The sequence below is a fragment of the Carcharhinus amblyrhynchos genome, chromosome 23 (assembly GCF_965287045.1).
Source record: "Carcharhinus amblyrhynchos chromosome 23, sCarAmb.v2.hapA, whole genome shotgun sequence".
NCBI classification, from domain to species: Eukaryota; Metazoa; Chordata; class Chondrichthyes; order Carcharhiniformes; family Carcharhinidae; genus Carcharhinus; species Carcharhinus amblyrhynchos.
In genome coordinates, this window is record NC_137346.1 from 25,570,780 (window position 1) to 25,587,983 (window position 17,204).

The following is a 17,204-nucleotide window of genomic DNA, read 5'->3' on the forward strand; positions in this document are numbered from 1 at the left end:
GGTCTATTCAGCGCTTTTGATGAAAATCGTGACAATCACATAGACTTCAAAGAAATCTCTTGCGGCCTTTCTGCTTGCTGTAGAGGACCTCTTGCTGAACGGCAGAAATGTAAGTTTTGGTAGATTCAGCGACTCTGATTTTTTTAAAAAGTTAATTTGTTTGTGCTAGTGGCTCTATTTTTAGAAATTGTGGGAATATATGGTTTAATATGTGGAAACTATGTTTTTATATAAATTAATTTAAGACTTTAAAAGGGTAAAAATATAAACTTTTAAAGATAAGTTTTGTAAAATCTTCATAATTTACAAGGTCACCAATAAGTAAACAATGTGCTGATTAGTGCAGACTGTAAAGATTTTTTTTGCTGTGGATTGTAGAAACTAGTTTATGTATCTGTACTAATATCATACAAGAGATTTATAGCCAAGAGACAGTGTTTCATCGATCTCTGTTGGATTGGAGCTAGGTTCCAGAGGCGAAAGGCAAATTTCTACTTTCTGTTGTGTTCCATCCTTGAGCAACGACTTAGATGAACTTTCATTCTACTTAGAGATATCTTGACGTTGAAACAGTTAAGGCTAATGACTAATGAAGCTTCGTACCCTGGAACAGGAATAATGTCAAAGAATCCTATAGTGCAGAAAGAGGCCATTTGGCCCATCAAGTCTGCACCAACCACAATCCCACGCAGGCCCTATCCCCATATCCCTCCATATTTACCCACTAATCCCTCTAACCCATGCAACCCGGGACACTAAGGGGCAATTTAGAATGGCCGACCAACCAAGCCTGCACATCTTTGGACTGTGGGAGGAAACTGGAGCACCTGGAGAAAACCCACAGACACAATGTGCAAACTCCACACAGACAGTCACTTGAGCAGGGATTCAAACCCAGGTCTCTGGAGCTGTGAAGCAGCAGTGCTAACCACTGTGCTACCATGCCGCCCAAGTGTATTTAAATGGTATACTGCGTAGCTGAGATACAAGACTGAAGAAGTATTGCAAGGCATCTTTTTAGCCTGTTCTAATCCACAGTGCAAGTCCAAATAAGCAAAGTTTTGATTTATATATTTTGAAAATATAATTACAATGTTTTCTATAAAGTAAAAACGAAGAAAGAAGGAAGTAACAAAAGATCAATCATGTCTGTAAAAAGTGTTTGACTTTTATAACCACACTTTTTAAACATCATAACCAGTCTTTTCTCTTTGTAGCAGCTATTGACTTGCTGTCTTATTTCCAGTCATTTGTTTTATCAATTTTTTGGCACTTGTCGTGTCTTCCTTATTTTAGTATCTTATGGGCAATTTTCAAATTTCTAGCTTTTTATTAAAAAGTGACAAGTTCTTTGTTTTATTAGTCTGTTTCAAGGTATTTGACACTGACCGAGATGGAGCTTTGTCTCGCACTGAATTAGAAGAAATGATAATTGCACTTTTGGAAGTCTGGAAAGATAACCGCACTGACAGTATCCCTGTAAGTAATAGTATCAATTCTTAAGAATTTGTCTATTCTTTTATTGAGAAATGAACTCCAAGTTAATAAATTAGTAGGCACAGGGATGATGGGCGAAGCAGGACTCGGTGCAAGTTAGGGACATGGACAGCAGAATTTTGGATTACCTTCAGATTAGAGGGGGTGGTCTTCTGGGAGTGCATTGGGAAAATCAAATCAAAGGCATTAATGTGAATTTCTTCAATAGCTGAACTAAAGCAAGGGTAGAGAACAGTGTTACTGATGTGTAAATAGGGTGGCCTTACTGATGGCGTGAATGTGTGGTCAGTAGCTTATTTCAGGATCAAAGTGTGATACCAAGGCTGCAGACCATCAAGTTTAACCTCAGTCAGATGCCCAAGAGAAGTATTGAATCAGTGGAAAGGGGATGGAATTTGTAGTGGAGGAGGTTCACTAGGCTGATACCGGAGTTGAGGGGGTTGAGCTATGAAGAGAGGCTGAATAGACTGGGCTTGTACTCGTTAGAGTTTAGAAGGATGAGGGGGGATCTTATTGAGACGTATAAGATGATGAAAGGAATAGATAGGGTAGAGGTGGAGAGGCTCTTCCTGCTCAGAAAGGACAGCAGGACTAGAGGGCACAGCCTCAAGATAAGGGTGGGGGGGGGGGAGTTTAGAACAGAGTTGAGGAGGAACTTCCTCACTCAAAGGGTGGTGAATCTCTGGAATTCTCTGCCCATTGAAGTGGTGGAGGCTACGTCACTAAATATATTTAAGACGTGGGTAGATAGGTTTTTGGTAGGCAAGGGGATTAAGGGTTATGGGGAGAAAGCGGGTAAGTGGAACTGAGCCACTTCAGATCAGCCATGATCTTATTGAATGGCAGGGCAGGCTTGAAGGGCTAGATGGCCTACTGCTCCTAGTTCTTAGGTTCTTAAAGCTAATGTGCTTGGTTTTGCCATGCACCTCTGGACTCTAACATCGGAACTAAATGGCAGCCCTCAAACTGCAACTCGGGGAGCAAGGCTGGTGCAGCACCATGGAATGGCCAGCCAATATGCTTTTCAGGCATCCTTGGGAAGTTTCTTGGTGGAAGAAATGCACGGGGGAGCTATCCCAGATTCCACACTACTCTCCCAACCATCTGCTCCAATCATGGGATCAGATAATTTCCATCTTCCCACTATTTAGTTGAAGGAAATTTCTACTCAAACAGTACTGGATGTCAGACAAGCAACATTTTGAGACATCACAGGTGTTGAGTTAGAATTGGATGTATGCAGAAACTGGCATTGTATTTTTTAATAACCTATCTTTGGAATCTCCAATATTGTCTGTGGAACAGTGCATTGCACTTGTGAACTCAGGCAGAAAGGGGGAAAAAATTGTCAATTAAAAGAACAGAATAATGAAATCAACAATGCCATGCAGGAATGTGCTGCATTAGGACATCCTTGGTCTCTACCTTAAAGCTTTGTCTCCACTTGAAGATGTCTATCTGAGCTGTTTACAAAGATTTTATTCACTTTCTTTAGGAACTGCACATGGGGACAGCTGACATTGTAAATCATATCTTGAAGAAGCATGACACCACTAAGGTAAATCTTTTCAACTTTGCATTTGTCTTGATATGAATGTTGCATGTGACTTGCATTTATCGTGATATGAATGTTGCATGTTAATTGTTGAAATTCTGAAAAAGATATTGCAATTCTTTGGATTGTTCTCATTTTTTATGTTTGCACTTGCTGTCAGGGGACAGCACTGTGCTTCTACCGATGAAACAGACTTTGACTTAAATTGCTAGTCAAACACCAGTGTCTTAGCACTTCAGGATTTTCTTCTTCATTGTTTACTAATAATTAGCACATTGACATCAGCAATATATTAATGAAAAAATGTTCCATAACACCTTTTTAAAAATCTTTCACAGAACGTGTCACTGGGCCAGCATTTTATTACCCATCCCTAATACAATTAAATATGACAAGCTCAGTTGAAATTTGGCATATCTAAAATATTAAATTCTGGATTAATTTCCTCGAGGGATAATTTAATAGGTGGGGTGGTGGTGAACAATGTAATTATAAGGGAATTGGACGCGAGTGAGGAAATATGGTAGTTTCCTATGGATTGATGAGCTAGATGGGCTTAGTGGCCTCCCTTACCTGTACTCGTAAAATGGGGTTAAGCCAAAACACACACATTGGGTAATGGTATCCAATATTTTAACATCTAACTGAACTAATGAAAGTTTGGATTTAGTACCACAAATTGAGATATTAAACCACATAGTGAATAAATTACAGAGAAGAGATCTTGAACAAATTCCAGTCGTTTGACTGAATGGTGGCACTTTTGATTCTTAAATAGTTTTCCAAAGGAAATGTGTGTATTTATATAACTTGGAGCAAAAGTTACATGTCATAAGTTACATGTCATAAGTTCATGCACATGCGAATGAGCTCAGCTGTTGCACCTATTGGTTGTAATAATTATGTTGTATTTCACAGCCACTATGTAGCATAGTGAGAGAGTTAATAAGTTAAAGTACAAATGATGCTGTACCAGCTAGATCAAAAGATTGGTTTACCTAAAGCTTAAATCAGCTTGTAGATGGCTAAGAATGACATTCTTCCAATGAATCATGTAAGACATACGGTGTTCTTTTAAAAAGTCAATCTTTGTGTTCACTAAATTTTCAATTGATACAGCATTTAGATTAGGTGAGCCTTATGCTTGCCTTTTCCAGTGTCCATTTTGAATGGAATGCAAAATGATACTATGAAGGGCTTTATCACGAGTCTTGTTTGCAAATGTTTCAAATGCTGCACCAAGGTTTTGACAGGCTAGATGTGGAATAAAAGCCGAAAATGCTGGAAATACTGAACAGGTCCAGCAATGTTAGGAAACAGAAAAGCTGTTAAATTACTTAAATTTGCTCTTAAATTAAAGCTTTATTACGTAGAAACATAGAAAATAGAAGGAGTTGGCCCTTTGAGTCTGTTCCACCATTTATTTTGATCATGGCTGATCATTAAATTCAATATCCTGATCCTGCAACCCTCCCCATGTTCCTTGATCCCTTTAGCCTTATCTAATTTCTTGAAATCATGTGTTTTGGCCTCCACTCCTCCTTTGACTACTTATTAATATGTAATTTTGTAATGAGGGTGGGAAAACACAAAGTGCTAATCAGGTAGCAAGTTAAAAAGAAGTTCCATGATATTTAAGCGTCAGATGCAAACCAAGAAGATTCACCAAAGTGTTCAAGAAATTAATTCCAGCAATAAACTCAGTCATGGAACAGCGTGATCATTCTATAAGATTAGCAGCTTAAAATCATAGAATCCCTACAGTGCAGAACAAGTACATTTGGCCCATCGAGTCTGCACTGACAGCAATTTCACCGAGGCCCTATACTGTAACCCAATGTATTTACCCTGCTAGTCCCCTTGACACTAAGCATGGTCAATCCACCTACCCCACACATGTTTGGACTGTGGAAGGAAACCAGAGTAGACCCATGCAAACATGGAGAGAATTTGCAAACTCCATACAGACAGTGACCTAAGGCCAGAATTGAACCCGGGTTCCTGGCACTGAGGCAACAGTGCTGACTGCTGTGCTTCCCTAATTTTAAAGGTAAGAGAGCAGCAGTGAGAAAGAGATGATGTTTGTTATCAATGAATGATATGAAGACACCAAAAGAAAGTCAGGCTACAAGTAAGAAAGCTGAATGAAATGAAATATGTTAGGGTAAATTTTAAGCAAATACCATGAGAGAACTGTCCCTCACCATTCTTGAATAAAGGAATTACATTCAAGAATGTATAAGTTGCTGCTCAGATGTGTTCTTGGGAACCATTTTGCCTTCTGTGATAATTGAACTTTTGTTTTCCTTCACTGACAGATGGGGCATTTAACACTAGAAGATTATCAGATATGGAGTGTAAAAAGTGCTCTAGCCAGTGAGTTTCTTAATCTCCTATTTCAGGTTAGTATGCTGTTTACCAGCATAACAATCTCATGATGTGTTATTTCTGTTTTGGGTTCTCTTGAATTATTTATTTGTTTTGTCCTGTTTTCCTTAAATGGCCGCAGTTTAGGTGGGCAGTGCATAGTTGGCTATGGTACTGAATCGGGCAGATAAGCTCAATCCTAGTAATGTATAAATCCTGGCAGCTGAACAATTCTGCTTTCAGGCTTTCTCCTCTTTTCCGCTTCTTCAGTTCACTGAAGTCTGTGGCTTGTTGGTGTTGGTTTCGGCACTATTGGGCTTCAGTAGGATCTATCCTGAGTTTGTTTTCCAGATGGGTATCCACAGACCATGTGTCGCAAATATCAATGCTAGGGTGAGAACCAGAGTTGGTTATCCTTTAATATCAAAGACTAGGCTCATACATGACAAATTTGTAGCAATGGGATACTGCAGGGAAGTCCACAGTGTAATTATTTTAACTGCTGCCCGCCCCCACCTTCTGATGAGACAGCACCTTCAGCAGATGAGACATAAAATATAATTATTTCCTTTTAAATTTAAAATCTTTAGACTATCTTGTGCAGTTTGCCTAATAAATTTTTCAGAAGCCACACTGGAAATCCAGCTGTACCTTATTACGTCTATGGTTACTAAATCAAAACTGAAAAATGGATGCTATTGTTGAGCATATGATCTCATCTTGTATTCATAGTGTGCATGTGCACTTAAACCATTTTGTGAGATCGTTGGAAAAATGTTAAGAGGAGGAGCAGAATTTTTGGGAGCAAGTATTTTTCAGTTTGGTATGTTTTTCCACCCTGGTGACTGCTTATTGCCTACCTGTTAAAATGGGTGTGTAACACAATAGAAAATATCAGACTTTAGCAGCATAGAAATATCAACATCTTATGGAGCATTAGACTGCCACTGAGATTATCCTAATACAAGCAGATGAATACAAGCTCAGCCAATTAGAAGCAGCTCCAAGTGAACATTTTGTGACAAAGTGCGCCCACCTGCATCTCTAAAAAATGAGAGGGGTGAGTGTGGTGTGCCTTGCACAAGTTAACATTCACTCATTGAAGTCAAAGTGCAGTTTACCACTGTTGGACAAATGAAAGCTGCACCAAGATGTTAGATAAAGTGATGCTGGAATCCTGCACTTTGATGGAAGAAAGCAGCTTCAAAGGTTTGCCTTGAATGATGGTAGATGTTTAAGTCAGTAAATCCATGAAGTATGTTTATCTGCATAATGTGCAAGGCATTTTCCGCTTAAATTAGTGCAAGGTCTACAGAGCGGAGTGTTTGGCCCAAGTGCACATTTGAATTATGCTTTTGATACATATGTTTGATTTATTTGCAGATGAATATGGAAAGCTAACTTTGTAAATCATTCTCTTTTAAGGAAGATTGACACTATTACTTTGAGGCGTTCTGTTTATTCCTTGAAGTTCAGAATTACTGTTGATGAATTACCTGCTTGGTTAGGGTTATTGGTATAGTATTATGGAATATATAAATGGTCCAAATTATACTCCAGTTCAGATACAGATGATAATTTGCCCACAAATGTGGTGAAATGAGACATTTGTATGTGAAGATTTTTCCACAAGCCTGCACAAACACTGAACTGAAACAGTCTGTAAAATAATTCAATAATAATTTACATGTTACCATGCAATAATTAAGATGTTGAACTGTTAGTTCATAGGATTAAAAAGCATTTAGACGAAGTGCAATAGAATACAAGGCTTTGGATCAAGTGCTGGAAAATGGGATTAGAATGGATAGGTGCTGATAGTCAGCCCAGACATAATGGGCCCCCTTTTGTGCTGTGAAACTTCGAGAAATGTCTAAGCTGCAAATGTCTTGGGGATAGACAGAATTCTTTCTGAAAATGGGATGATATATATTACAGCAGAAGTATCTTGTTTCCTTTTTTCTGCAGATATGCCATATAGTTCTTGGTCTAAGGCCAGCGACACCAGAAGAAGAAGGACAAATTATCAGGTGCACAACTTGCCCAGTTCCAAAACAATAAAGTAATAGTTATTTGAGCATCCTCCAACAGTGTAACATTTTTAATATATTATGAGGAGGTTAACTTTTAGTGATTTGCGCACAATAACAGACTTTTTCTTTCTAAACCTCTTTTATCATTGTTCCCTTCACGTGATTGGCATATCCTATAATGGCCCCACCAACATACATGATATCTAAGATATCTATGATACGTTTATCTAAGTTAAATGCTCTCCGCTATTGTGTGGCATAACGCATCTGAATCTCTTTGCATCTAATTACATACTTCCGCTGTTTAGCTCATTGATGAAGTTTGTGGACTTCAGACTAATCCCCAAGAGACATCACAAGTTTTTATCCTCCATATTCGCTTCCTAAATTTTATTGTACAAATTGGCAAAAGTTAATCATAGCTTTGAAGTTATGTTGTGTAGTGTTACTTGCCAGTGTCAAATGTTTTTCTAATGTACTAATGGAGACGCAACACATGGCTTTGTTAAAATAGCATGTTATATAATTTCTCACTAATGAGTTTTGGAATCCCTGCTATTAATTTTTTTCAGTTGCTAATTTTTATGTGCATTTTGCATCTAGTGGATGGTTGGAAAGAGAAAGCAGACATGGCCTACAACCTGGACATAACTGGTTTCTGATTTCAATGCAGTGGTGGCAGCAGTGGAAGGAGTATGTGAAATATGTGAGTAATTGCCACATGTTTTTTAATGTTTATTGAAAAAGTCAGACTCAAACACCACACATGTCACATGCTGTTTGAAGCAATATGAGTTTTTGAGAAAAAACAAGCTTGTTATTTCATCTGGAGTCTAAAGTTTGGAAACAATTTATTCAGTTCTAATTGATAAGAACATAAGAACATAAGAAATAGGAGCAGGAGTAGGCCATCTAGCCCTTCGAGCCTGCCCCGCCATTCAATTAGATCATGGCTGATCTGTCGTGGCTCAGTTCCATTTTCCCGCCCTCTCCCCATAACCCTTAATCCCCTCTCTTATCAAGAACCCATCAACCCGCTTCTTAAAAATATTTAGCGAGGCAGCCTCCACCACTTCAACGGGCAGAGAATTCCAGAGATTCACCACCCTTTGAGTGAAGAAGTTCCTCCTCAACTCCATTCTAAACCGCCTCCCCTTTATCTTGAGGCTGTGCCCCCTCGTCCTACTGTCTTTTTTGAGCAGGAAGAGTCTCTCCACCTCTATCCTATCCATCCCATTCATCATCTTATACGTCTCAATGAGATCTCCCCTCATTCTTCTAAACTCTAACGAGTACAAGCCTAGTTTATTCAAGCCTAGTTTATGATCTGAGGAATTCGTTTGTATTTCCGCTCACCTGCTTCCAACGGCAATGTTTGTGCAATGACCTTGCCCTTATAAGAAAGGTTTGCAGTTAAGCATCAAAACGGATCCACTTCTGTGAGATACCAAAGGCGGCTGGACTTTTACAAATGTAACAGTCAGAAAATGTACCTCATCAACAATAAGTGACTAAAGAAGATGGACCTGGGAGGTGGGTACTGAGAGAGAAGTGGTAATACCTGTGGGAGTGGGGATGTGGATGTGTAAAGCGGTGAGGGGAGGAAGAACTGAGAGTGGGGGAGCTGTTTAACCAGGGTTTTTCAGAACAAATGTCTCCTTTTTCTGGCCTTTTTGGAGCAGGAATCAGGTCTCAAAGATCAGTCACTTAGGCCGTGCCTGTCATTTTAAAAATAGCATGAGATTTTAAAGGGACCTCACAATTAATACTAGATCGGAGTTCCACCATAGCCATTGCTGTGATTAGCAGAAAAATAACCCCATCTGTGAATGACAGTCCACATTTTGGTAGGCTCTGCCTTAGGTTTAGTGGCCAATTGAAACAAATATCATTGCAGCTGTATAAAATGTTGTACTTCCATTATATACTACTCCTGTCCTTAAAAACACATGTCCTTAAAAATGCTATAGGCAACATGTTGTCAGTGCAAGTTTTATAGAAGTTTCACCTTTGATTCTCTTACTAAAAGGTTTTGCAATTTTAACTTTTTAAAATTTTTTCACAAGATGTGGCTAGGCCAAGATAGGACAATCTCAGACTTGATTTACTTGTGATAAACTAATCCCAGTTAAATACATGACCTCACTAATTTCCCATTTTTAAGCTAACATGATACATGTATTGTGCATTGATCATGAGCAAACAAATGGATGAAGCAATTATCTTGGTCTCCAGATTGCCAAAGACCGGAAATACGACTAAAGATGCGTGTCTGTAAATTAAACCACAGAATAAAGCAGTGTTTGTCTGCCAATTGTGTAAAGCTTTGCTCATAACTTACTAACTATTCACTGTGCAATTTACAGAAGATAACTCAACACTCAATGCCACATCAAATTGATCTTGGTATCAGCTGATTAAGAGATTTGTAAAAGTTGTGTAAAAACTTGTGTTCCAAAACATTGTCATCTTTCACACTTTCTTTATTGGATGTAGAAGTTAAAATCTGTTATTCAACCAGTAAATTGGTACATAATGAAACCTGAATTGACCTATTTACTATATAGCTGTTGTCAAATGAGCAATGGAATGAGAAATGGTACAGAAGATGTGATAACACTACTCATTAGCACTAGCCTGATGCGAGAGCAGCTATGTGCATCCTTAAACATCTGAGTGCATATTGTCAATTTGCACTGTTATATTTAATATTTCTATGTAATTATAGAAAATGTTTCAATATTTTGCCATTTTACATAATGTATTTCAATTTCCAGTTTTATAAAATAATTAACTTGTAGTTAGAACCAAAAAAAGGCAAAATTAAACATTCTACTGAGAGAGATTAATTGTGAAGCAATGGGTGGTAATAAATATTACATTTAAATGACTTGTCTTGTAATATTGGTTCAGTGTGCGGGTCAGTGAATACAAAAATACTCCCCTGTGCTTTTAAATATATATCTCCAAGAACATAGAAACATAGGTGCAGGAGTAGGCCATTTGGCCCTTCAAGCTTACACCACCATTCAATATGCTCATGGCTGATCCTGCTTTCTCCCCATACTCCTTGATCCCTTTAACCAAAGGGCCACATCCAGCTCCTTGAACATGTGTAATGAACTGACCCCAACAGCTTTCTGTAGTAGAGAATTCCACAGGTTCACACCTTTGAGTGAAGTTCTTCCTCATCTCAGTCCTGAATGGCTTAGACTATGACTCCCTAGTTCAAGACGTCCCCAACATCGAGAATATTCTTCCCACATCTAGCCTGTCCATTCCCATCAGGATTTTCTATGTTTCTATGTGATTCCCCCCTCATTCTTCTAAGTTCCAGCGAGTACAAGCTCAGTCGATCCAGCCTCTCTTCTTATGCCTGTCCTGCAATTCCAGGAATCAGTCTGGTGAACCTTTTGCTGGACTCCCTCCACAGCAAGAATGTCCTCCTCAGACTAGGAGATCGAAACTGCACACACTACTCAAAGTGTGGCCTCACCAAGACCCTCTACAACTTCAACAAGAACTCATTACTCCGAACTCAAATCCTCTTGCTGTGAAGGACAGTATAATGTTTAAGAGGCAGCGATGGCCTTGTGGTACTATTGCTAGACTATTTATCCAGAAATAGCTTATTGGGGACCAGGATTCAAATCCCACTACAGCAGATGGTGGAATTTGAATTCAATAAAAGTATCTGGAATTGAGAATCTACTGATGACGATGAAAACCGTTGTTGGTTGTCGGGAAAATCGATCTAGTTCACTTATGTCCTGTAGGAAAGGAAATTTGCTATCCTTACCTAGTCTGGCCTGCATGTGCCTCCAGAGCAACAGCAATGTGGTTGACTCGCAACTGCCCTCGGATAATTAGAGATTGGCAATGCTCATGTCCTCCCACGAACGAATTCTTTAAAAAAAAAAGTCATTAGCTTTCTTCACTGCCTGCTGTATCTGCATGCCAGCTTTCAGCGACTGCCCCACTGTGAGACCTAAGTCACGCTGCACTTCCCCCTTTTGATGCTAAATTACCATCATTCAGAGAACCTTCCTTCCTGTTTTTGCCACCTCCACTGGATAACCTCACATTTATCCGCATTATATTGTATTTACCCACTGAGCCAGCATGTCCAAGTCTCCCGCAGCCTCTTAACATCCTCCTTACAGCATACACTGCCACCCAGCTTAGTGTCGTCTGCAAATTTGGAGATATTGCATTCAATTCCTTCATCCAAATTATTAATGTGTATTGTGAATAACTGGAGTCCAGCACTGAACCCTGCAGTCCCTGCTAGCCACTGCCTGCCACTCTGAAAAGGACCCATTTATTCTAACACTCTGCCTCCTGTCTCCCAGCCAGTTCTCTATCCACATCAATACGTTAGCCCAATACCATAAGCTGCAATTTTACTCGTGAGACCCTAGTCTCGGATTTAACTTTCTCACTCTCCATCTTAATGAAGAATTCTACCATCCTATCGTCACTCTTCCCCAAAGGATCTCGCGCCACAAGGTTGCTGATTCATCCCCCCTCATTACACAATCCCCAGTCTAGGATGGGCTGCTCTCTAGTTGGTTCCTCAACATATTGGTGGAGAAAATCATCCCTTATATATTCCAAGAAATCTTCCTCCATCGCATTGCTACCAGTTGGGTGAACCAATCAATATGCAAAATGATATCTTCCATAATTGCTGTACTCTTACTGCATGCGTCTCTAATTTCCTGCTTGATGCCATCCCCAACCTCACTACTACTGTTTGGTGGTCTATACACGACTCCCACTAATGCTTTTTGTCCTTTGGTGTTCTGCAGCTCCACCCATACAGATTCCACATCATCCAGGCTAATGTTTTTCCTCACTATTGCAGTAATCCTCTCTTTACCTGCAACATTGCCCCATCCTCCTTTCCTTTCCCCCTGTCTTTTCTGAATATTGAATGTCCCTAGACGTTAAGTTCCCATCTCTGGTCACCCTGGAACCAAGCCTTTGTAAACCCAACTACATCATATTCATTAATGACTATGTGTAATTAATTCATCCACCTTATTACAAACATTTCTCGCAAAGAGAGATAGAGCCTTCAGGTTTGTTTTTCTGATATTTATTGCTCTCTTAGAATTATGATGCAATGTGGTCCTTTTGATTTTTGAATTTGGCTTCACTGCCTTCCCCTTAGTGCCTTTTTGGTTCTATCCCCACTTTGCTTCTGTCTGACTTCCTGCATTGGTTCACATCATCCTGCCAATATTAGTTTAAACCCTCCCCAACAGCAATAGCCAGCGCTCCCCCTAGGACATTGGTTCCAGCCCTGCCCAAGTGCAGACCATCTGATTTGTACTGGTTGGACCTTCCCCAGAACTGGTTCCAATGTCCCAAGAATTTGAATCCGTCCTTCTTGCACCATCGCTGAAGCCATGTATTCATCTTAGCTATTCTGACGGTTCTACTCTGACTAGCATGTGACACTGGTAGCAATCCTGATTACTGTCATTGAGGTCCTACATTTCAGTTTAACTCCTCACTCCCTAAATTCAGCTTATAGGCCATCATCCCATTTTCTACCTGTATAATTGGTGCCTATATGCACTACAACAGCTGGCTGTTCACCCACCCCCTCCAGAATGCCCTGCAGCTGCTCCAAGACATCCTTGACTCTTGCACCAGGGAGGCAACATACCATCCTGGAATCTCATTTGCATCGGCAGAAAAAGCCTGTTCATCCCCTTTACAATTTGAATCCCCTATCACTCTGCCACTCTTTCCTACCGTCCTGTGCAGCAGAGCCAGCCATGGGGCCATGAACCTGATTGCTGACACCTTCCACTGGTGAGCTATCTCCCCCAACAGTATCCAAAACAGTATATCTGCTTTGAAGGGTGATGACTGAAGAGGATCCCTGCACTGCCTGCCTATGCTTCCTCTGCCTGGTGGTCACCCATTCCTTGTCTTCCTCAGTAATTTTTATCCGCAGTGTAACCAACTCACTGAACATGCTATCCATGGCTCCCTCAGCATTATAGATGCTACAAAATGAATCCATCCGCAGTTCCAGAGCCACCAATTGGTCTAACAGGAGCTGCAGTTGGGCACACTTTGTGCATGTGAAGGAGCTAGGGACACCGGAAGGGTCCCTGAGTTCCCACATCTCAAGGGGCACGTGACACAGTTCTGGGATCTCCTGCCATTACTTAACCGTTAAGTTAACTTAACAACAACTGTAATACCAAGAGAAAAAAAGAAAAGAAAAAAGTACTTATCAGTCAATAGTTTACCTGCTGGCTGTGATAGCATGGTTTGAATTATTTCTACTTCTCTGTTGCCATCGAGACTCCCTCGCAGGTCCATCTCTCTGCTCCTCCCTCGGTGAAGCACCTGTTTCCCCCAGCACTGAATTTCCATTCAGCTCCAAATTTCCAATAACCTCTCTCTAGCTGAATCTCCTTTTAAGCTGCAGTCTCTCTCCTGCTAGTGTGTACAAGCTCACTGGTCCTGAGCTTAATTTTGGAGGTGGCAAATAATGGTATTTTCAGATATATTCTATCTTCTCGCTTCAAACTTACTGCTTTTAGTAGTTGTTCTCTTTTTAAAAAAAACTGTTATTTTGGAATAAAAAAGAATTCCTTGCTTTGTCATTCTTGGAATACAGTTCAGTGATGTATATCATGTACTGTGGAAAAAGTAATCTAGCACTGCAATTGAGAATGCATCAGTGTCAAATGAAGTGAGGTTGTTCGGTAATTAGAATGTAATGAAAGTGTATTTTTGTACATTTTTGATAATCTTGAGATGATAAAAAGTTCAATATTAATGTCGTTAGCTATGTGACACAATTCAGGTTTTTCCTTTAACGTTTATTTGTTTTTGCAGCAAAACGGTTTCCTTTAACAGTTTCACATCCTATTCACTAAAACGTGCAACCCAACACAATGTGAATGGCATGATAGTATGTCATGAGACTTATAATTACCTTTTATTACTATGTTTTTCACTTTGGGAGGTGATTATGTTGTGGATCATGTTGTTCTAGTGATTTTTTATACAAGGACAAATTAGATTATTACTCAGAAGAATAATCTAGCAAGGAACCTCTGCTACAATGCATCTGCTGAGCAATACTTAACCTGCTCAAAAATTAATAGCCCATAATTGGTTTCGTACTTGTTACAATCTCAAAACAAAGTTTCTGCTGAAACATTGAACTTTATGGTGTCTCTCTTTGCAACTTCACTGATGAAATAGCTGATCAAAATGGGTAAGTCAAGTCTTTGGCGTAACACTCAGCTCTTCTGGGCTTTCGAAAGACAGGTTGTAATAGAATTATAGAATAGAATCCTTATGGTGGGGGAGGAGGCCAGTTGGCCCATCGAATCAGCACCAATTATCATCGAAACCACACCTCAGCACCGTATCCCATGTATCTACCTTTCTTATGCATTTTTTGGACTCTAAGGGGCAATGTAGTATAGCCACCTAACCTGCACATCTTTGGACTGAGAGGAGAAACCGGAGCATGCAAATATGGGAGAACATGCAAACTCCACATAATCACCCAAGGCTGTAATCAAACACAGGTCCCCGTAACTGAGGTAGCAGTGCGAACCACTGTGTCACCATGCTGTCCAAAATTGAGATGTGCAAATATATTGGATATACTATTGAGCAACCTGACACTATGCCTATGTGAATTTGGATTCCAATATTGTATACTTGATGGCTGAACCATTACAGATTAAACTTTTGTCATCACTGCCGTTTTACCAGCCTGCAAAACAAACTGATGTTTCAGATGCAGTTATAGATAATAGGCAGTTACATCACTGCAGCAAACTTGCTAGACCAAATGCACTCATGCTCCTAGCTCTTTTGAATTGCACATATACCTAGATAATTTCAAACACCATGTATTGCCTTTGTCACCAAGTCAAAATAGTTTGTTTCAAAGACAACTAACTGAAATCTAATTTAAATTTATATTATTCAACGTGTCTAAAGTACTGTCAAAATTTACCTACACCAAAAAGCATATTCTTTTTTGAGGTACATTATAGCTTGATTCTGCCGCATTATAGTCTACTGTTTTCAAACTATGCAACCAGAATTGTGGTGTGATTTAAAAACAGGGTCCAATATGTTTTAGCATCTTTGCAAAATATGGAAAATGCTCCCAGCAGATTTTTTTCATTACAATCTCTATATGCTAAAATCCACTCATAGAGTAATCATTGTTAAGAATGAATTTGGCACATTGGGCTGTGGTAATGGATGTCTAAGCTAATTAAAAATGAAATTCCAAGTAGAGGATTTTGGTCCCTCCTTAGTGAAAGGGGACCAAAACTTGTATATGAGTCAAAATTGATACTTTTGGAGGTTAGAGTTCATGGCATCTATAAAAGAACAGTGTTGATTTTAAACTCTAAATTGTTAGAAAGGATCTTGTGCTACTTTCAGCTTGTATTCTCCATCTTCATGGATGGAAGTGGCTATGGAATTGATGTGTGGTGTTCTTCAATTGTCAAAATTTTTTCCTGCTTTTATCGTAGGAAACCAAGCCAGTCATAATAGAGCCTTCTTCAATAATGAATTTAGTGAAAAGCCAGAACCCACTGCATATTATGGATCAGGGTGAAGATAAACCTGGTGTGCTGAGTTCCTTCAATTCTCCAGATGAAAAATGTTTCGACAACATCTCAATTGCATCTGAAGCATCTGAGACCACTGGCACTGGTAAAATTAGTTTTGTTTTTTAGGTTTTACAATTATGTCCCTTTGAAACTTGAACATTTTTATTGCACACAGTAGAAGAATGTATGAAGGAATGTAAGAAAAGGGATAACCAGCCATGGATAACTAAAGAGACCATCAAATTAAAAACCAATGCATGCAGAGTGGCCAAAATTAGTGGGGAACTAGAAGATTGGGAAAGCTTTAAAAAAACAACAAAGAACTACTAAGAAAGCAAAGATAGATTATGAAAGTAAACTCGCACAAAATATAAAAACTGATAGTAAAAGTTTTTACAAATATATAAAATGGAAAAGAGTGGCCAAAGTAAATGTTGGTCCCTGAGAAAATGAGAAGGGGGATTTAATAATGGGAAATGAGGAAATGGCCGAGGCCCGAAACAAGTTTTTTTTTGTCGGTCTTCACAGTGGAGGACGCAAATAGACCAATAATTGACGGTCATGGGACTGAAGGGGGTGAGAACCTTAAAACGATCACTATTACTAAACAGTTAGTGCTGGGTAGGCTAATGGGACTGAAGGTAGACAAGTCTCCTGGTCTGGATGGAATGCATCCCAGGGTACTAAAAGAAACGGCAGAAGTAATAGCAAATGCATTAGTTGTAATTTATCAAAGTTTGCTGGACTCGGGGGAGGTGCCAATTGATTCGAAAAGAGCTAATGTAACCCCACTGTTTAACAAAGGAGGTAGACAAAAGGCAGGTAACTACAGGCTGGTTAGCTTAACATCCGTAGTTGGGAAAATGCTGGAATCTATCATTAAGGAAGAAATAGCAGGACACCTGGAAAAGAATGTTTCGATCAACCAGACACAGCATGGATTCGTGAAGGGAAAGTCATGTTTGACTAATTTACTAGAATTTTGAGGATATAACGAGTGCTGTTGACAGAGGGGAGCCGGTAGATGTGGTGTATTTAGATTTCCAGAAGGCATTCGATAAGATGCCTCACAAAAGGTTGCTGCGTATGATAAAGGTACAATTGGAGGTAAAGTGTTAGCATGGATTGAGG

The 17,204-nt window shown here is 39.5% G+C and overlaps 1 protein-coding gene across 2 annotated transcripts in view; it reads left to right on the forward strand.

The window, feature by feature from the left end:
- The window catches only part of usp32 (ubiquitin specific peptidase 32), a 221,474-nt gene that overhangs the window by 157,345 nt on the left and 46,925 nt on the right, over positions 1-17,204 (forward strand). For both annotated transcript variants that reach the window (XM_080210653.1, XM_080210654.1), the window contains exons 7-13: positions 2-109; positions 1,364-1,479; positions 2,993-3,055; positions 5,371-5,454; positions 7,388-7,449; positions 8,056-8,158; positions 15,993-16,176. In XM_080210653.1, the coding sequence (XP_080066779.1) occupies positions 2-109; positions 1,364-1,479; positions 2,993-3,055; positions 5,371-5,454; positions 7,388-7,449; positions 8,056-8,158; positions 15,993-16,176 (720 nt within the window). The remainder of the gene's footprint in view (position 1; positions 110-1,363; positions 1,480-2,992; positions 3,056-5,370; positions 5,455-7,387; positions 7,450-8,055; positions 8,159-15,992; positions 16,177-17,204) is intronic.